This window comes from Meleagris gallopavo, chromosome 28, assembly GCF_000146605.3.
Source record: "Meleagris gallopavo isolate NT-WF06-2002-E0010 breed Aviagen turkey brand Nicholas breeding stock chromosome 28, Turkey_5.1, whole genome shotgun sequence".
NCBI classification, from domain to species: domain Eukaryota; kingdom Metazoa; phylum Chordata; class Aves; order Galliformes; family Phasianidae; genus Meleagris; species Meleagris gallopavo.
Window position 1 is genome coordinate 4,046,631 of NC_015038.2, and position 21,269 is coordinate 4,067,899.

At 46.1% G+C, this 21,269-nt stretch overlaps 1 protein-coding gene across 1 annotated transcript; it reads left to right on the forward strand.

Moving 5' to 3' along the window:
- Positions 1 to 29: 29 nt before the first annotated feature.
- On the forward strand, positions 30 to 21,051 carry NUDT3 (nudix hydrolase 3). The gene is made up of 5 exons (XM_010724338.3): positions 30 to 226; positions 10,248 to 10,358; positions 17,899 to 17,943; positions 18,607 to 18,691; positions 19,286 to 21,051. Exons 2-5 carry the CDS (start codon positions 10,305 to 10,307, stop codon positions 19,453 to 19,455), a joined length of 354 nt encoding a protein of 117 aa, XP_010722640.1. The 5' UTR covers positions 30 to 226; positions 10,248 to 10,304; the 3' UTR covers positions 19,456 to 21,051.
- Positions 21,052 to 21,269: the final 218 nt, after the last annotated feature.

Sequence of the window (21,269 nt, forward strand, 5' to 3'; positions counted from 1 at the left end):
CCTTTATCTCTTTGCTGAGGGATGGTGGAGCAGCTCGTTGAGCAGCGCCGGGCTTTGGCAGTGGTTTGGAGCAAACCAGGCTGGCAGAACTTCAATCCAGAGCATCACATGAGATGGGAGAGGAAACCTGACCTTGGGTTTATAAAAAGAAACGGGGATAAAAGGGGACTGATGGAGTGCCAGGAGCTGCTGTCCAGAGAGGCTGGGGAGGAAGTGGGAATTAAAGGTAAATTGGGTGCTCTGAGAATGGCAGTGCTGCCAAGGGATCGGATTGTAGCTGATGTTGGAAAGAGGAACTTTGTTCAGATGTGGATTTTTTACTGTTTTCTCTTTTAATATGCCTTTGGCGTGGGCTTGCAGCACTCGGCACAAACGAGGCTGCAGGTCTTCCTTGCTTATTAGGGAGTCGGGCGCACCTCACTTCATTGACTGGCTCCTGAGTGGCTGTTCTGAAGGCTTTGTTCTCCTGATTATCATATTTGTAGCTACAGGAAATCGGAAGGGAATGCAGACAGTTTGCTGGAGGAAAGTCAATTAGCATACTGTGCAGTTATTATTTAACGTGGTGGTGGAGGCTTAGCAAAGCCTTTGTAGTTGCACTGTCACGGTGAAGAGTGTCAGCATCTCAAGCGTAAATGATCTGAAATTAATATAACAGAAACCTGTTGCAGCTGAGCCTTTCCACTGACTTTCAGGAAATTTATGATCCTCTGAGATAACTATGAAGAAGACTGTAATCACATTGTGTAATGATGTTGGGGCTTATCAGCTTGCGTGGTGGAAGGCATCTGAGTTTCCTGGTGCAACTTTACCCAGCTGGGGAGGCAGTTCTCCTTAAGAACCAGTTGTTAGGCCACGTTAGGCAAGGAGAGCTGTGTATATTGGGGCAGCGTGGGTTCTCACCTGAGTGCTGTTTGCTCCTTTTAGTTTCGGTCCCTCTTAGCATTTGGCCCCGTGAGTGCTCACACCGGAGAAATCAGGTGTGCTGCTCTGGTCTGTGACATGAAGGCACACTAATTGCTTTGTTAATGATGCAGCGGGGGATGTAGATTGATTTCCTCAAGCGTGCACACGTGGGTGCTTCGTTGTGAGCCACAGAAAGGGCGAATTAATCTATGGTTTTGTTTTATTTTGAATTGGTCTCCCGAGGACTTCACACGGTCTTCCAAGCAGTGGATTTGTTGATGATATCTGTGCATTTAATGGAGAGCTGGAAGAGCATCGTGCCTTCCCATCTATGGCGTTCCTACCGTGTGGAGTTGTTCAACAGATTCGTTTAGGAAAGTTGTTATCAAATATTGATTGATTACTATTATTGAAGTGGGAATTAAGATCTCTTTAAAGGGTCTCTCTGGGCAGGGAGAAAAAGGACGGAGCCAAAATATGTTAGTAAAGATCTATTTAAAGCTTACTGTTGAAAAATGAAGGCCAGAAGCAAGCTTTGATAAAGGAGCATGCTGTACCAAAGCATTGTTTGTTTCTGCTTCTGGTTACGGTTTCTTTTAAGGGCTTAAGAAACAGTAGCTGCTCTCTATCCCACTTCTTCACTTCCCACTATGAGTTTAAAGAAACTTTGAGTTTTGAGTTCCTGATTAGTTCACCATTCAAACGATCAGCGAGCAAGAAGTAGGAGAAATTCTGCTTTCCCTTATGAGCAGACCGTCCTGATTTTTCAGGTTTACCAGTTTGTTAGCAGTAACTGGAGATTGCTAGAACAGAGCATCTTTGGCTGGGCGTTACGCTCACACATGGAGGCTTAGCATAACCGTTCTAATGTTGCTGCTTCTTTGGTTGAAGTGATTTATTTTTTCCTTACGCTACTTGAGGTTGCACATTTTCTCTGTGTTGTGTTTGGAATCCACCACTTCTGGACATGAAAGAAGCCAAGGAATGCCTTTGGAAGCACGAAGAGATGTCTTTGTCGCACAGTTCTTTAAAAAGCTGCAGAGGGAGAACTCGTTTAAGCACGAATCTCAAACGGAGTGAAAATACATTTCTTAATTGGACTGCGTGGAAAGTCTGTTTCTGTGTTGTTTCACAAACAGTAAAGCACTGCAGAGAGTCTCTTTGGGCAGGAGGGAGATCAAGAGAACCAATGGGATTAATTCTAAGAGTGTGAACAGACTTCAGAGGGCCTCTAAGCCACCCAACGCTGGCACTCTGCTGTTTTCATCATTTCACATGGAGTAAAGTCCCTGGATATTTGCTGGTTCAGTGTAAGCAGAGGAGAGAACTGAGGTCAAGAGAGCCCAAGTCTTGTGTTACCTCCAGCATCGTTCCTTATTGCCATTGTTGGTGTGTCTCAGTATTGCTGTTGTCTTATTCTTAAATAGTACAAGCTTTTTTTTGTGTGTGTGTAGCCAGCTGTTTGAATGAGAAAAGGTTCCAGAACGTGTCAGTAACCTCTCAGCATCACAGAGCAGATGGAAGCCTGCTTAATGGCAGCATCCCTGTTAGATTTTAACAGAAATAAAAAGCAACTGTTTGGCTTTAGGTCCCGCAGTGGTGTAGCTACAGGTTTAAGCATGCCTGCATTGTATCTGGTGAAAGGACAAGCTGCTCATTAACAACTGGTGTTCTTTAAAGACGTTTGGAGGAAATGCTTCGGGAAGAATAGCACCCAGGATTGGCCGTCTTTTTTAATTGCAAATGAAGGCTAAATTAAGATGAGAAAACAGAACTTTCACACAGCGTCTGGTAGGAGCTCTGGCTCCGTAGTTCTGTGTGTGTGCCAAGCCAACACTGTCACCAAAAGCCACGTTAAGGAGCCCCACAAGGCCTCAATTGGGGAAAGCAATTTGAATGCAAACTAACCTTTCTCTTCTTGCCTCTCCTGGGTCACTTTGGAATAAAACTGGGATGTAGTACGGCAGTTTTCCAGTGTTAACTGTAGACTCCCGATGATCACACAGTGTTCCTATGCCATCCTTTGTGCATTTGCTTCAATGTAAAAATATTATTAGCTGGAACCACTTGGAGCACTTTGCTGCCTGGAAGTAAAGGGAGCTCGGCATCATATGATCGTGGAGCTGTGTGTGGAATAGAGTCTCCCAGTCCTTGTTCCAGAGGCTCAGATTAACTCTTGACATTCCCTTCAGCTACAGAAGAGGTTTGTGGTTGAAACCAGATAAAGTTCTCCCTGCCTGCTGCTGACACATTACCACATCCCCAGGGGGAGATGGGCCAGTTCAGAAATGGCTTGTTTGTGCTTCTGCCCTCTCTGCTGTGCTTGTAACCACTTTTCTCCAAAAGCAAGGGAGTATTCTTCCACAAAACCAAGCTTTTATCTAAGAAGTGCTTTCTGCCTTTTTGTCATGAAGCCTGTGTAAGCAGTTCCGTGGTCCCTTGTGCTTTCCCAAACTACAGCAGGATGAAAATGGTTACGTTTTCACTTACTTTGCTGGAAGCTCCATAAGCTGTTGGGAAACTGGAAAACTGGTTCAGTTTTTATTCCCCTGCAAGTCGAGGAAAGGGCTGAGTACCACCAACTCAGAGGGACACAGGAAGGGCTCCTTCCAGCCCATGCGCTCGCACCCAAGAGCGGTGATGGCTGTAACTTCTCTTTGGAACAGCTCTGCATACACTCTTTTATCTCGGTGTTTATTGTCAGATCAGAGTTTTTACCTGCTTTTCTTGCCTTTCTCCCCTTGCTCTCCATGTGCTGTCGCTGCCTCTTACGCTCACGGTCGCTCCTTGACGCGGCTGTTCCCACTGCCATGCAGCTGGGGCTGCCCGAGGGCATTGCCAGGCTGTGGCCTCCTGCAGACTGGGGAGAAGCAGCTCTTTTCTTTCCCTTCTCAGGGGGAAGGAGGATGAATCACCCCCTCGGGTTTTGTCATTGTGGGTTGGTTTTTGTTTTGTTAACTAAAGTAAATCACCTTTGTGATGGGTTCTCCTGGAGAAACCGAGGCAGATCAAAATTAGGGAACTCACAACGTAACAGATAGTAAACTTTAACGTTCCAAGGCTGTCTATAATATCCAGTAATTGTGACTCAGGTGTTCAGTTTCCTTAAACAGCAGTCGGTTCTTCAGCTGGGAGCCTGACTGCAGGGACCAGCCCAGGCTCTTTCAAATGTTGTGATACTCACAGCAGGATTTGTGTCTCTGTAGCTGTGCAGTGGATAATGCACACCACCCCTTTGCTCTCAGAAATTTCAGGTTAACATGTAAAATTCAGGGGGATACAGTTACCTACTGAGGAGGTTCTTACTTTCTTTTAAGATGCTTCAGGTGGTTCAAATGTTGTTTTCATTTTTATTGACTGGGATGGCCACTTTATCTTGTGTAACAAGGTTTACGTAACAGGTAGAAGGAAATATTTGTATATGAAAAGCTTCTCAAGAGTTTTCATGAGCCTCAGATACTCACATGCTTTATTTTATGAACAGAACTTGTTAAATGAAACAGTTAAGTGTGTGCATATGGAGTTGCTGACATGCAAAGCCATCAGGACGTGATTTAGGGGCACGATTTAGCAGAGGGTTGTTGGTTAGGGTAGCGTGGTTAGATCATGGTTGGACTCGATGATCTTTAAGGTCTTTTCCAACCTGAGTGATTCTGTGATTCAGCCTGTGTGAAAAAGACCAAACTCTTCATTTCCCTTTGCTAAAAAGGCAGTTCCAAAGCCAGCATTCCTTCTGGAAGGAGTCTGCTGTGAGTTGTACAAGCACCGTGTGGTCAGCACGCGGGTTTTGCCAGGCAAACCGAGGCTGTCGGGTTTGGGGTCTTTGGGAGTGCCTTGTTATCAGTGCCTTTGCTTCTGAGGCTGCGGCTCAGGCCCTCCAGCTGGCTTCTGCCTTGCAGATAATTCTTGTGGTTATCCGAAACGCAGTCCTGCTGGGGGGCTCATGGCTGTGTCCTTCTGTGGGAGCGAGCATCACTCTGAAGTTAAAGAAATGTGTAGTAACAGTAATGTGAGCTGTGGTGTATTGAAGGAGTGTGCTACAGGATGACTGATTATTATTATTCTAAGAAGCAGCCGAGAAACCAACAGGATTTTCTTTACTTTTTTTTTTCCTACAGTTCTTACACTGTAGGTGTGATCCAAGTGCTTGAAATCACACGAACTTTTCCAGCTCAGCTCTTTTCCCCTTTCTCAAGACTTGTGCTTTACTTTTGTCATGTTCTGTAGGGTGAACGATTTCCCCTTCCTTAGAATCATAGAATGGCCTGGGTTGAAAAGAACCACAATAATCATCCAGTTCCAACCCCCTGCTATGTGCAGAGTCACCAACCACCAGAGCAGGCTGCCCAGAGCCACTTCCAGCCTGGATTCCAGCTTCCCACCATCCATTTGCTGCCTCTGTTTTCCAGACCTGGCATCGTAAGTTAAATCAAAGTATACCACGGAGCAAAACGTGGGTGTTTGAGCCCCAAAACATTGCTCATATGAGAAAACTGTATGCTGTTGAGGAAAAGCAGAACTCCTGTGATGGTCAGGACCGGGCTGTTTGGTGGCTTGCTGTTGAGGTTGTGCGCTGCAGTGTGCAGGGCTGGCTGTGACCTGCCGCCGTGTGTTGTGTTAGCTCTGTAACGTGCCCTGAATAGCAAGAGGTCACAAGGAGCTGTCCTGCAAGCCCCGTGCTCCTTGGCATGCTTCTTTGGGCCGTTCAGTGTTGGTAATTTGGCACAGTGTGCGGTTTGTGGTGTAGTGTAATTGAGGCTGTGTTGAATGGAAGAGTTTCTGCAAGGCTTTGCTATGGGGAGCGGTGCCTCATGGCTCCTCAGGAGCACAGTTTGTCGTCCCCTGTGCCCTCAGTGCTTCAAGGTGGTTTGATACAGCCAGATGGATCCTCGTTTTGTCAGTTATAAAAGCACTGAGTAAAAATGTATCGGGGTTGTGAGAGCATTTGTTAACTTTGGGTAAAGCATAAAAGGTCTTTATAATCCTACGGTGTCCTGGCTGGTGGTAGGGCAACCCGAAGTCTCCAAATCCTGAATACAGACACTCCCATCAAATTAAAACTTTCAAACAAAGACAGATTGTACAGGAGAAAGACACTGAAGCCGGCCCTCTTCTCCACCCATCTCCCTGAAATGTGCTGTGAGACGTGTGGTTCCTTGCAGTCTGTGTTCTAATAAATGATGCTCAAGTGTGAAACAAGTTTTAAATATCGGGGGGGGGAAGAGGGGGAGGTTTTCAGACACTCCGCAAACACTTGGTTTTGTGACTTTATATTGGTAGAAAACATGAAATAAATGTGAAGGCTGTCTCAGCAGCTGTAAGCTGGTTTCTAGCAGCAGGATGGGGTTGGGGTTGGGAACACCTGTTTGCCATCTTTGCTGCCCCTTCCCTGCCTGGTTGTCTATGGCTGGCATGTGTGCTTGGAGGCTTTTCCTGGAAGGCTGGCAGGTAGGCAGCTCTAATAACATTGTAGGTTAGCTTCTAATCATGCTGCAGCCCTTTTGGTCTTTGCTGTAATGCTTCTATGGAGCCTCTTTCTAGGAATCACGTTGGTTACAATGCAGCCACTGTTGTTTTATTTATGGGTGGCTGCTGTTTAAATCGAGCGTCGCAAGAGAGAACCTGAGCCTCAATCTGCTCCGTAACTCAGGTACAGCTCAGCTGTGTGTGCCTGCAGCTTTTGCCGTGTGGAGCACCATTATTTGGGGGGGAAGTGATGTGATCTGTATGTAATGAAGTCATTGTAAGGTCAGCAGTGAGCATCGGGGCCCCCAGGCTTATCCTGGTGGCAGCTCCTTCCCCTTTTCCCATGGAGCTCCCAGCCCTGTGCTGGGCAGCCTTGGATCTCAGTGCCCTTCCTGCTGCCCCGCTGCTGCTGAGCTCCTGTTTGTTTGTCTGCATGCTGCTTTGAAGCTTGCTTACCATCAGTGCTGTGCTGTGTAGGAGCTCCTGCTGTAGACTTCAAACTTTTGCTTATTTTTCCAACCTTTCTCTTATTTCATTGATTGTGGCTGAGAGCTGCTTCTGGGCTGCCTTGTGCCTTGCCAAAGCGGTTTGTGTGGCTCACTTCCCTGCTTTGAAATGACATAATTGTCATCTAAATCCTGGAAAACAGAACTTGGTTATGATGACATCGGTGACACGATACCTGAAAATGCTTTTCCAGAAAGGCTGTGAGACCTGGCCCCAAAAGCTGCCCTGAGATCCCTGGTGGGCTGTGAGCCTCAGAGCCCTCTTAAAAACAATTACACAGCAGGAATAAAACGGAACTGTAAACCTGCCTTCGTGTTTTGGCCTGAATTAAATCAAAACCAAACAGACAGAAGCAAATGACAAAACCTAAACGTCTAGGTTGTATCCTAACAGAGGTGCCTATGGCTAATTATCAAAGCCTTTCATTAAGGAGGGATCCAGGAAATCTTGTGCTGGGTGAGGGGCACGAGTGACCGAGCTGTATCTGAGCAGTTCATCATTCTTCCATTTTTGCTGCTTTAGTTCCAGAGATCTGGTGCTTTCCTCTCTGTTTTTAAGCAGATTTCAGAAATAAGCATTTTCTGCTTATGAATGTTTTCATTAAGATCCCTTAGTGGTGCAGAGATACACAAATGATTTTATGCAGCAGAGCCACAAGCAGTAACGCAGCTGTTAGGGGCACAGCCACCAGATAGAGCTCAAAGAACAGCATGCATCGTATTTTTGTGGAATTGTATTGGAATAGGCTCCGTCTAAATGAGCAACTGCGTAACGTTTTTGTTGTGTTCTGTTGCAAAATAAAGGGGTAGTTCCCATTCTGTGTCCGTAGCTTTTCAGTGCAAGTTGGAAAATGACTGTGACCTTGTTGTGGCAGAAATACTGCTCCATCTGTACGTGGAGGGAGCTCAGCCCCTGCTCAGCTGCTATCTCCCCATCTCCAGGTATGCTGCTCCCCCAGCCAGCTGTAGGGGAAAGGTTTGTGCTGAGGAATGCAGTTGTTATCAGAGCCAGCATTCAGGCTGCTCCTCCTGAACACTCGCTGCTGTGTTCAGCTGATGGCGTTTTTATTGGCTTTGGGGCAGTCGGTGAGATAGATGGATTGTGGCCCCTTGTGGAATTGGGGGTTTGGGTTGGAAGGACCTTTTCACTGGGTGCCTCTGAATGCTCTGTGTGCCTCGAGATGCAGATTTTAGATGTGTGAGTTTTAGAGCAGGACAATGTCTCAGCCTCATTGTGAACCTGGGCCCTTTGTCTGGGGGAGCTCATTGGTAGCAATATCCTGTTTAAAGCTGTTCAAAAAGAGTGACCTTGTAGGGCACGCTTCCTGCTCTCTCTGGATGGGATTTCCTTTTTATTAAACAGGAAATAGTCTGATTACATAAAAGTGTGAGAATGATAGGTTTTTCCTTCCCAGCACAGGTTGTTCGTGCTAATTCTATTTAGAAAATGCTCAACTGCCAGACCAGCTGAAGTTAATTTACTTGGACTAAAAGTGTTGTTTGCACCTAAAAAGTTCCTACTGGTGCTGGTGAAGCACTGCCTCGATCCAAACAATCCAGCAGAATTAAGGCAGCCCGTTCAGCTTAATTCATTCCTGGTGTATTCTGATCTCTCCCATTCCACAGGCAGGCTGTGTAGGGCTCAGGGCTTCGAAGGGGACTGCTCAATAAATGATGCTGCTTCCTGTGTTGCAGGATTGAGACGTGGGCTCAGACTGCAGCAGGAAAAGGAGGCTTTGGGACATCATCTTTGGTAGGACCCGCAGCAGGTTGCTGATCAGGGGCATTCTGACACTTGAGAACACAGAGTTGATTCCAAACTTAGGAAAGGTTAGGCCAGCAGTTGCCAAAACGTTCGTTGTGACCCGTCTTCAGTTTCTGCTTTAAGCTTTGCTGCTCCTGGTTGGAGAGCTGCTGTTTGGAGCCTGCAAATGATCCACGTTCACACCCTGATGTGTTCCAGTCCATGGGCTGCCCTCATCCCTGGGCACTGCCTGGATGGCCCCAAAAAGGAAAAAATCTCTTTGCAGGGTGGTTGGCTGGCAGGTGAGAGCTTCCAAAACAGAAAAGTACTGCAGAAACCCCAAACTCTTGAGCTTGTTTTTGTCTCAGAAGTGTAATTTTGAGGTCTGTAGGTAGGTTGGTTCCTGAAAATCAGTGCAAATCTTCTCATGCTCCATTTGTCGGTCACCATTTACACAGTAAAGCCTTGGATTTTAGCATCTTGCTCCGTTTAACTTCAGAATCTCTGGTTGAAACAGTTATGACTGGCCTGTAAGCTAATTGGACTGGTATGCTGGAAACTTTCTGGAGCAAGTTGCTTTGGCTCTGAGCTTTGTGCCAGTGAAATGATGAAGTATAGCATGATGGCTCTAATGAACGAGCTTTGTTTAGAGAGCTGAAAAACAGTATTAGTTTTTGTTTTTAGTTTCCATCCCTGCTCATGGATGTATCACAAGTAGGTTTCATAAGCCCAGCATCTCAGTTTTCTTTGGGGGATTTTCATCCAGCTGAGGTTGTTAGTTAGCTTCTTGTTTCCAAAAGACAACAAGCAAGTTTAATAATGAGGCTAAACCCAACTGTGCAGAGCAGAATTACTTTGGAATAAAACATTTCGAGGAAGAACTCCCACAAAAAGTCTGTCCATCTGTGCAGCCTTCTCGTGGGGCTTTTAGGTGGGTAATTACAAGCTTAGATTTTGCTTGCACATCTCTTTGGACAACCTCATCCAAACCCGAGGTAACCAAGTGCTGGCCCCAGAGCTGAGCTCCTTGGTGCTTGCTGCAGAAGGAGAGGCAAACAGGGAATTGCAAATCTTTGTTGAAACAATTTCACGTCAGTTTTTTGGTGGACAGTTACCTGACCTGTACACACCATTACCATAACTGCAGGAACAACCAACACTGAAGGTCCTGATGGAGTTGAGCTGCAAGGAGTGGAGGTGCTGAGCAGCTGCTCTGCTGTCTTGTGTTGTTGCATGACAGATATCCCAAGCTGTCGAGGCTGTACTGACAGCGAGGACAGCATTGGACTCTTACAGTGTAAACATTGTGATGCTGTATCACATAGCAAATTGTTGTTTTGGTATGCAGAGGCTTAATTTATTCTTTAATGCTCAAGAGCAGCAAGAAGATAATGGTTGAAATAACTTGGAGGGCCTTGGTGGTGTTGATCGTGCAGTTGGCACTGCTGCTTGCAGTGGGCTGATGAGACCACATTGGAAAAAGCAAAGAGCTTTTCGAGAGCTCCCATTGGGTTGGTCGTGTTTGGAGGTGCGTGAGATGCAAAGACAAATCCCCTCCTTCAGCTGGGCTCTAAGCAGCAGCATCGCTTTGTGTTTATGCATGTGCTGTGCTCTGTTCTCCTCAGGTGCTGCTGGTTAGCAGTAGTCGTCATCCTGATCGATGGATCGTCCCTGGGGGTGGCATGGAGCCCGAGGAGGAGCCCAACGTGGCTGCTGTGCGAGAAGTCTGCGAAGAGGTAAGGGCTTACAGAGCAGGAGCTCTGCGTGCTCTCGTTGCTCCAGCTTCTTTTCCTGCAGGTGAAGAGAAATCTATGGTTGCTGTGGTACCTGCGTTGTGTGTATGGCGGGGAACCAGAGCCCTAAATGAAGGAATAAGATGGACTAGATGGCCCTCAGAGATCCATTCCAACTCTAAGGATTCTGTGATAATTAAGGCTCTCATTTGGAATGAACTTTTTCTCACCTTTACCTGAAAATAGTTAAAATGAAGCTATAATCACTTCAATGCAATGATATCCTCCATTTTTTTGTCTGTCTCTGTTGTATGCTTTCTTAAGAGAACTTTAAAAAACAGCAGTGCTTTTGTGGAGCTGCCTAATAATGGAGTGGAAGTGCACCAGACCCTACCTCAAATATAGGAGTTTCAATAAGTTTTGGGTTGTTGCATATTTTAAGCTGTATATGAATGCCAGAACTTGGTGGCAAGAGTTATCAGAATAAAGAGTTGTAATGTGTTCATGTTTTTAAGTTGGAGCTGTTTCAGAAAGGGAGGCAAATAGCAGCACACAGAATGACCTGCGTGGAGAAGGATGCTTTTCTGTTGAAGCTGGAAGAGCTGTTTTTCATGTTTAATTAAAGGAATTTAAAGTCAGCAAGCGGTAATTGACTACTTCACATGTAGAATTTGTCTTTAGAACTCACTTCTGAATATTACTGAATAGGAGAGATGCTTGGCTTCAGAAACGATTAAATGATTATATATGGATGACCAAGTAGGTCCATAGTTACATAAGGCAGGATTAAAATGCTTTCAAGAGGTTTATGAATCTTCGTGCTACAGAACAGAAACGAAGAGCTAATGGTGGGAGCTGGGAGGAAGCTTCTCCACTGGTTGCTGTATTTAATTGTCTTGTATATTAAGGTTTTTTTCCCCTAAGTATTTGGACATAGCTGTCACTGCTGTGTATTTCTCTTTGGACATTTTATAATCTATCAGTTTATCAGAAGGATATGAAGGATTATGCAGTGAACTTTTTTTTAGGTCCCTCTAGTGCTGGGATTGCTGCTTGCGAATTTTGTTTCCAGCCTGTAGTGCAGCTCTCGCTTTTTTAGGAACTCGTTAATCCTTCAAATACGAGCCAAAGTGAGTTTAACCAGAACAACGGGAATATTTTTAGCTACAGAGTCCTGCTTTACAACCTAATCATTATTAATTATGAAGTTATTTGATACAGAAGTCAAAGGTTCATTCAGGAGATGCATGGCTTCGCCTTTCAAATCCCTAAAATAAATCTGTATCGACCCTCCCTTTCTCAGGCAGCGAAGCTTGGAAGAGTTGCTCTCTTTCCATGACAGCTCAGTGGTTGAAAGGAAGCCTTGGCGTGGACTCAATCTGCAGAGAAGGAACTGGTTTGGGCTGGCTGAGATAATCCCCTCTCACTCAGCTGGTGTTCCCTCGCTCACGTGGACTGGTGCCCAATGAGGGTGTAATTCAAACTGTGGCAGCCTGGCAGGGTTGAGTCATTCCCAGCAAAGCACCTATGTGCTCCAATGCTGCTCGACAAACGGCGAACACGGCGAGCTCAGAAAGCTGCAGGGTGCCCAGCAGAGTGCTGACCTCCGCCACACGTCCTGATGGTGCTGTGCAGTGGGAGGCCGTGGGGTAAAGGCTCTCCTGCAGGCCTGTCGTGTGGATAGAATTACCTGAGCACTCCTACAGGGCATGGTCAGAGCAGCTGAAAAACACAGGGCAGCTCGTAGGCTTATAAGGCCTTCCTCAAATCTGTTTGTGTTCCAGCGCTCTGCTCGCAATATGTACACCAAATTAGAATGTATATCAACTGCCTTGGGCTCAGTGAGCTGTTTACTGTAAAACGTTGCTGGGGAATGTGCATGTGAGAGGGAAATGTTTGCTACACTCGTGCTGTAAAGGACTTGTGCAGCCTCCACTGCTGATCTGGCAGGGGCAGTGTTTTAGGAGGCTGCTTGCTGGGCAACTGGTGGTGCGTGCTAGCTGTGTTAGCTAGAGCTCGCTGGTGAGAATTAGGCTGCTAATCCTTGTTCATCCTTTCATGTGAATTTCAGCTTTTTCGGTGGGTGGGTGGGTGGGCTGCAGCTGAGGCTGCTTTCTGTGCAGGTTTGCTGCTTCTGCTCCTCTCCTGGGACAGGTCACGGAGAGGCAGCAGGTCGGCTAAGCAGCTCCCAGTGCCTGCTTTAGGAGAGAGAAAACCCAGTGTTCCTGTGCTGTGTGCACAGCAGTGGTTGTCCTGCAGGAAGGTGGCTTGTGTGCTGAGCAGTCACAGAGGAAATTTGCAGACTTGCATTTGCTGGTGTTGGTATGCCTTTTCCTTTTTAATAAGAGCCAGTTGGAAGAGCTGGAAGGACTCAATTCCCTTTCAGTTGTGGTCTCTGTAGATGACAATGGACTGGTTTTTCTCAACTCAGTCATTTTTTTGCATGGTATGCGTTTTCTTTTCAAAATACGCTTCCCTAAATGAAGCTTGTAACTTGTGCATTCTGTGTTTTAATTCCATCATCGATGTGTTTGAGCAATCAGACTTCTCCCTCTTTCCAGTTTTCAGCATTTCAGAATGGCTCTTAGGAAAATGAGGCGTTGATTGAGTGAAATCTGCCATCCCTTTGTCCCAGTTTGAGTTCAAGTCCTTGTCCTAGTTTACATAAGGACTCTCCATATTAATCTGTCCCAGCAGATGTATTAAAGCAGGCAGGTACCACCACTTGTCACGCTTACTGCTGTCTGCACGCAGTGCGAAGTGTCGGAGCTCTTTAGGCAGAGTGGCAGCAGATGAGCACTCCAGCTCTGAGTGAGAGCCATCCTTCAGAGTGAGCCCCTTACTTACCATGGAATGATCACACAATCACAGAATGGCCTGGGTTGCAAAGGAGCACAGTGCTCATCCAGTCCCAACCCCCTGCTGTGTGCAGGTCGCCAACCAGCAGCCCTGGCTGCCCAGAGCCACATCCAGCCTGGCCCTGAATGCCTGCAGGGATGGGGCATCCAAACCTCCTTGGGCAACCTGTTCAGTGCCTCACCACCCTCTGGGGGAAAAACTTCCTCCTCGTATCCAACCTAAACCTCCCCTGGCTCAGTTTAAAACCATTCTCCCTTATCCTCCCTTATCACTATCCACCCTTCTTCTGGCACACTGCAGCCAGTCGCCCACGCAGCTGTGTGCTCCAGGAGTGCTCTCAGGTTCCCCTTTTGAAAAAGTACATGGCCTTCTAAAGTACTACTTATCACCAGCATAGTGTGTTCTTGGCTTCTTCCTTCTTGGATTTAGTTTCTCTCTGCTGTTGCGTTCTCTCCTCAAAATGAATGTCATGTTGGGAATAAGGGCTTTTCATGGGTGTGAGCAACTGGTGAAGAACATGTTTTAGAAATAGCTGCCTTAAATTAAACTTATTATGGAGTGACTTTGAAGAAAGCCTCCACATTCATCTGTTAAACCCAAAGGCATTTAATTCTGCACTTACAGCATCTTTCACATCCTGACCTTTAAATACTGAGTAAATGTCAAGTTCTATAAAATTACAGAAGTGTTGGTCGTGCTTTCTTCGTGGGGAGCAAAAGAAAGATAAGCTGTGCTTTATCTGTGATCAAACAGACAATGGATGCTGGTATCAGAAGTTGTCCATCTTACAGCACTTTGATCTGGTTGCTGGGCAGTAGTTTCCCTCTCAAGGATGGCTTATAAGCAATCTTTTCAGTTTCATGTGTTCTGTGTGTGATTTAGGATACGAATAATGATGTCTTTCAGTGCTAGCATAGGAAGCACTGTGTTTTATCTGAAATACCATGGCAGGGGTTGTGAACCCTTCATAGGTTTAGTAATACTCTGTGCAAATAGCAGAACAGCTTCACTACTGTGTGTCACCTCATGTACTCAAAACTCATAAAAACGAGTGTAATGCATGGAAATTCTCCACTCTGGTATTGTATAACTGCAGAGGTATGCATCAGCTGTAATGCAGGAAAGAATTAGTTAAATAAATATAACCCTCTCAGACACAGTGAAGACAGCAGGAAGATTTGCCTAGCTGCTGTATAATTGGTGTCTTCAGAACTTGTCTAAGCTAGCAGCCCTTATGGGTGTGATTTACTGCCTTCAGTACTGCAAGCGTTAGAGATTTGGGTGTTTTACCACAGTCCTCTTGCCCAGCAGTAATCTATAGTAGATGCAGGCTTTGAGCCTAATAGAGCAAAGTAAAATAGCTGAAATTCCAACCCACATTTTCCTAGCTCAGATGGAAGGAAATAAAAGCTGTCCCTAGGAACAGATGGTGTTGCTGCAGGCTGCTTTTTGCATTTGACCTGAACTTATTTTCAGCTTTGAAACCTGAACCTGCTGTTCTTGGATGTCTTCGATAATTTTTCTTTATTCGAACAAGTAGTTTCATGAGCAGCAGAGTCAGTAAAACTTCATTTCCTCCCCATTTTGGTTGCTTGTCCTGCGTGCCCAGCCCATCCCTGCCGTGTGCTGGTTTGGGGCAGCTGTGTGCTGCTGGTAGGGATGCTGCTGCTAAGGCTGCCTTCCAGTTAGGACTACCTTAGGCATTGCAAACTGGTTTGGGTCTGCTGGATGCATGGAGCAGAGAATGAGGAGCCTGAACTGCCAGCCTGCTGGCCGCCCTTACCTGGGGAGCACTGCTGCTCAGTGGAGTTGTGCTCTCAGCCCTGCAGATGGAACACAGTGCTGGGGCTTTTCTGTCTATAGGTGGTGGGTTTAGTAGTGCCCTCCTTGCACAAGTGTGTGCTCTGGGGCTTGCAGCACTGCTGATGTCTGGGGAGGGAGAACACATGCCCAAATAACTCATGCTGCTGCCAGACACACTGCTGCAGCCCGTGGTTCTCGATCCACTTACTACCAAGGAGAAAATTCCAGAGTCATCTGGTGCAAATTAAGGCTTAGATCCGGTGCCAGTCCTGGGTGAGCCTGTGGCTGGGCTCTAACTTTCCATGAAAATGCTCATCAGCGTGCAGCAGGGATCGGGGGGGAAGGTGCAGAGGGGTTGGTCCCTATTGGAGCCCTAAGAGGAGCCTGGAAGTTCTGCCATGACCCAGCTTTCTTTGCTGGGGGTAGCAGCTAAGGTATTTCACTGTGGTGTCAGTATTTGCAGTACCTGTAAGGTTGGGTGAGAGTCTTGGACTGAAAGATTTCACGTCGATGTGCTTTGCGATCTTCAAGGCTTTACCATTCCTCACTTGGTTATGGCCAGCCTAATGTTTGATTGAATCACACCACTTATATCACCATTTGCATGTGATAAACTCTCAGACAGAGAAAGCCTTGGCACTTCTTTCAGTTGCCTAATAATCATTCAGTGTGGTTTTCCTACAGCACCTTTGCTTGGAGTCACAGTTTTGTGCCATTTGGATGAATAAGTCCAGGCTGAGGAGAGAAGGATGTCGGTTTGTAGGCTGAGTGTTACTTTGGATACCTCTTTGCTTCACCAGAACAAAAGGAAGGGCCCCATGCTGCCTGTGTTAGTGCAGGCACGCTGTCAGAGCTGGGCATGGGCTGCTTGGCAGCGCAGTGCTCTTGCTCAGTTTCCAGTCTGTGTAGCTGACTGGAGATGCATTTGTTCTCAGTCAGGTTGGAGAGCAGACAAGAACAACCCTGGCTCTCCATTCAGTGCCTCTGCAGGTAGGGAAGGAGAGCAGTCATTCAGTGATCTCCTCCAGGAGCAAGTGGAGAAAATTGGCTTAAAACCTTGGTTTACCTATCCCATTTGATTGCACTTTATCTTTGGACGTATTTATGTTGTGAACGTGGAAGCCTTCTGTCCTTCGCTTCCTTCCTGCTGGCTGAATGATAGGGCTGCTTATCTAAATAAAATAAAGCCACCATTTGAGATTGCCAAAGGAGTTTCCTTCTTGGAATGAGATCCTTTCGAAGGGTTTGCTGTCTGGTTCACTCCTGAGGGCCATTAGTCCAGCTTAGCAGCAGCAGCAGCTCTTCAGATGAGGTAGAACTGCTCATCTGCAAAGGTCAGCAGGAGCTCTCTGGGCTAGCCATGCATGTGAACGGTGACCTTCATGGAATTGCTCTTTGACTCCAGAAATAGCTTTGTGGTTAATAGCCAGTGACCCACCTATGGGCCAGACAGAACGTCAGAAATACTGATGAGACAATAAATTTCATATCCAAAACCAGTGTGGGAGATTGAATTGAAATGCTGCTTCCTATTAGTCGAGCTCAGAGAGTGTGCAATGGAAAGAATGCGGGTTTCAGGGGCAGCTTGGGCTGATGGGAGCTGTAAAGCCCTTGGTTCCTTTGGGGCAGCTCCACCAGCAGCTGTGGGAGCAGCAGTGGTGTTTGCTCTGACTGTTTTGGTTCGGTATGGGCTGGGAACTGAAGCACTTGGCTCTTAATTAATGAGAGGTGCTCCTTTCCAAAAGCATGTGACTAGAGCAGCAGAGTAGTAGCTGAACAAACACAGAACGGTATCCCAGCTGCTCGGGCCAGAGAGTTTGTGTAATTATTAAGCATTTAAATATGTAACTCCCCTCTCCTGAATACCTTTCCCTAAAGAAACCCTAAGCCTGGCTAGCTGAGGCCGCTGTATTGGTGCTGCAGGAGCAGAGGCACTGCTCTCCATGTGCTCCAGCTGCCCGGGTTGGCAGCTCAGTTTACTTTCCAGAGGTGGCCGGGATGTGTGCCGTGTTGTTTCACACCAATTAAGTCACGGAGCAAAATCCCACCTCATCTATAGCACTTGAATTCCAATCGTTTCCAGGCATAAAAAGGAGCGTATGTTATGGGAAGAGGAGGGCTCTGGGGGCAGGAGAGTGGGGTGGCATTTTGCATTCATGCACTTGGAGAATGTGTCTGAGCCCCGGCAGCGTGTGGACGTACGAACAGAAGACCAGCTGGAGGTGGATGCTCAGTGTGTAAGCCACAACTGTTGCTTAGATCTCTCCTCTTTGTCCCAGCGTTTGATTCAGAAATCCTCCTTCATTGTGCACCTGTGCTTTGTGGTATATCAAAAATACTCTTGTTCCTGTTGTGGAGGCCACGTTACAACTTGGAAAGTGTTTTATGTTTGCTGTAGCTTGCTTCAAACGGATGGAGGACATCCCTGAAATGCCTCGGAGATGTCGGGTTGCTTTGGTGCAGTAAGTGGATGTCTGACTCGTGCTTTGAAGTTATTTTCTTAAGCTATACTTCTAAAAGGTAAAACTGCTGAGCCCCAAAGCGATTTTTATCCGTGCTCAGGCTGTGACGACCTTTAGAGAAGGTTCTGGTAGGAATTCAGGGTGTATTGATGTGCAATTAGTAAAGAGTCATTTTTTGGTTTTTCTCCAGATTGAATTAAGAAACAAAAAATATTTGAGTACAGAAAAAGAAGGGAAGAAATGCTGGGAATGCATGCATGGTTGGAGCTCACAAAACATGTGTATGATTTATTTTGTGACCATTAACTGAATTGCAGCATTTGCTGCTTGTTCTAAAGGAGCCGCTCCTGCACAACAGATGGGGAAATGTGTACTGACCTGTTGTTAAAGCCTTTCTTTTTTCCTTTCAACTTTCCTAGGCTGGAGTGAAAGGGACGTTAGGAAGATTGGTGGGGATTTTTGAGGTAAGTTTCAGACACAGTTTAGGGCTGGGAAGTTTGGTTGAATAAAATCCTCTTGGAGCCATAGTCACTTCCCAGTTTGTTGTGAAGTAAGGTGGGTGACTTGTTTGAAGAAGGGCTCAAAGTTCCTCATTTAATTAAAAAAAAAAAATATATATATATATATATATATATGCTGATCTGTTTGGTGGCACTGCTCACCAGTGATTTCTGCTTCATCTGGAATTAGCAGTGACCAGCCAGCACAGCACTGAATCTTCCCAGTGCCTTCATCCCTTCCTCAGTGCCCCCAAAGCACCAACCAGTCATGAGCGCCCACTGTAACATTTCCCAAAGTGGGCTCTGATGTGGAGAGGTGTGAGTGCCCCCAGCAGCAGAGCAGAAACACAGGGGCACTGAGATGTGTGGGCAGGGGGTATCACAGAGAAACTGTTTTACACATTAGGAACTAGAATATTTTTTTTTCGTCTGCTGCCCCTGTGGGTACTTCCAGACCTTTCCTTTAAGATGCACTATTGTTTAGTTCTTGTTCAGTGAGGGAAGCAGCCCATCGTGCACCATAGCATCCCAGCTGCAGCACGCTGCTTGTAGCTGCCATGCCCTGTGTGCCCACTGCCTTTTCTCCTCTGATCACTTTGTCATTGTTCTGTTCACCTTGCCTTCCAGAATCGGGACAGGAAACACAGGACATATGTTTACGTACTTATTGTCACAGAAGTGTTGGAAGACTGGGAGGACTCTGTCAATATTGGTAAGCTTGGTTGCTTGGGGGAAAAAAAAAAGCTGATCTAATAGTTGGCTCCGTGGCCTGGGAGAACTCATTTCAGCCGTGCAGCTGCCTGTACAGCAGTGCTGTGTTTAATTCCTGCACCAGGCACAGAGCATGAAGAGCTTTCCTTCCTAAAATTAGAAGAAAATGTATGTGGGCAGTGTGGATTAATCATTCTCTATTTTCTTTTGAAATCTTTGCATTTAAATCAGGTTCATAAATGAAAATGAGCCTGTTGTTCCTCAAGTGTTTGCCGATAGCACTGTAGCACCTGTAAGCTGATTTCCTTGGGCTGTGTCCTTCCTGCCTTTACTGAAAGAGCAGGGAATGAGCACTGAGGTTCATCTGCCAATTCACCAAAATTGGCTGGTGGTTGAAGTGTTGTGAATCGTCCTAAAATGATTTCTGACTTGAACAGCAAATGCATCCCGGTGTCTTTTGCACTGCCGCTGTGTTATAGGCTGCAACTGTTCTTGCAGCATGTGCACGTGGCTGAAAGCTAATCAGCAGCTTTCTTAAACGTAGAAAGGTAACATCATTTTGCTGCACCTACTGATTTTTCTTTTTTGCCTGCAGGAAGGAAAAGGGAATGGTTTAAGATAGAAGATGCCATCAAAGTTCTGCAGTATCACAAACCGGTGCAGGCCTCGTATTTTGAAACCTTGAGGCAAGGCTGCTTGGCAAACAACGGCACTCCAGTCATGACCACGACGTACTCTGAGGGCTCTGTGTCTGACATCAGATGACTGAGGACGTCCCTGTGAGAGAGATTTTGAAAAACAGACTGAAACTTGGATTCCCCCCCCCTCCCCTTTTTCACATGCCTCCTCTATCAAACAAGGCATGGGCAGCAGCCTGTGGCAGAGCAAGTGTTAAGAGTGCTGCAATTTAGTGCAAGGTGGGTATTTTTTTGTTGTTGTTGTTGGCTTTTTTTTTTGTTGTTGTTGTTTTTTGCTTTTTTGGATATGTATTTTGTAAAATACATTTTGTGCATGAAGTGCCCCTTTCCCGTTACACCGCTTCCATTGCCTGGCGAGTGAGGCTGCCAGTTTTGCCTCTGCCTTGTGTTCTGAAGTGTCCCATTTGTGTCATCCCAGCCATAGCCACTTTTTTTTTTTTAATTAAAAGACTTCAAATGTGAGATCAGCTCTTTAAGTCTTAGCCTGTACTGTTAAGGTGCTGTTTGGACCTGTGTGGCGGTCACTTTCAGCACATGTATATAAACAAGACTTTTTTTTAGATGGAGAATCTAACATTTTAATTTTTTTTTAATCCTGGTCTGCTTCTGAAAAGAAGGGTTCATAATTAATCTGTTTGCCTTTTGTTCTGTTTTTTTTTCTCTAAAAATACACGTTCTGTGACAGTGCTAGTGGCTGGGCCAGTTTACTCCCCATTCAGCAACTCCCCATTTGGTGCAGTGACTCTTGAAGTTGAGGGCAGAGTTTTGATCACCTGCAGACATCCCTGCTGCTCAGTCGCTTCTCCTGCAGCTTCTGCCGCCGTTTCTGCTTTCACATCAAAATGAAACAAAAAGAGTCGGTCTTTTAAGGCTTGGCCAAAAATAAATAGCCTCAGAAACGCTACGGTAGGAAACAAATGTCACTGTCTGTGGTAGGAAGCGGGGATTCAGAGGGGGCTCAAAGTCTGACAAACTGGAGTGTCAATCACCAATGCTGTTCTGCTGATCCTGCTGCATTCTGCTGATGTCTCTTCTTGTCCACATGCCTTATACCGTGCTGAACTGGATATCCTAATTTGTGCTAAAGCATCGGATTGTACTTACTGAGTGCTGCTGCGCCAACCCTCGGCTGGATAACCGTGTATATCCCTGAGAAGGAGCCCAGGGGGAAAAATTCAGGTGTTCAGTCTCTTGTCCTGTGGCTCTGCAGCACTCGCAGTTGCACCATGGAGCACATTCAGAATGTTTAAGCTCTCCCTCCGTGACAGGTACAGCTGACTCCTGAGCAGAATTGCTAGTTGGAGAAGTACACCGTTGGTAGGATAGCTTCCCTGATGCATTGGCACACTTCACTTTTTTTTTGTTGTTGTTGTTGTTCTGTTTTTATTGATGTAAGTTTCATGCTGTCTTGATTTGCCAACAGTGTTGTCTAGTTGGGAAATAAAATGGGAAGGGTTGGGGTTGGGGGTGGGTTGGGACAGGTACAATTTTGGGAGGGGCATTAATTAATCCCTGGCTTGGGACAAGAAGCAGTTGCTGAATTCAGTAACTTCTCTTTTGTCAGAACATAGCCAAGATGTGAAATTAAATCTGCAGTACTCTTTTTTTTTTTTTTCCTCTTTATTTAACAAAAAAATATTCTAATAAATACTCACTGTTCAGAGTTTTCTCTCTTCCCAAGAAGCACTTAACATATGAAAATCTGATAGAAATATCCATGGAGCTCGGGACAAGGGGGATTGGTATCCTTGCAGCTTTGGCAAGAAGCTGTTCATTTTCAGATCCTGTTCTGTTCCTGTACTTGTTCTCCCTGCTTTCATCGACGTGGGGTAGCCAGGCCAAAAGCAGTGCCAGTGATTGCTGACATGAAAAACCATGCAT

What these genes read in the sequence shown, in the direction of transcription:
- NUDT3 (XM_010724338.3), top strand. Translation starts at nt 10,305, where the DNA reads ATGGAGCCCGAGGAGGAGCCCAACGTGGCTGCTGTGCGAGAAGTCTGC. An exon ending in TGCGAGAAGTCTGCGAAGAG is followed by an intron (nt 10,359 to 17,898) that starts GTAAGGGCTTAC and finishes CAACTTTCCTAG; the next exon opens with GCTGGAGTGAAAGGGACGTT. An exon ending in GGAGGACTCTGTCAATATTG is followed by an intron (nt 18,692 to 19,285) that starts GTAAGCTTGGTT and finishes TTTTGCCTGCAG; the next exon opens with GAAGGAAAAGGGAATGGTTT.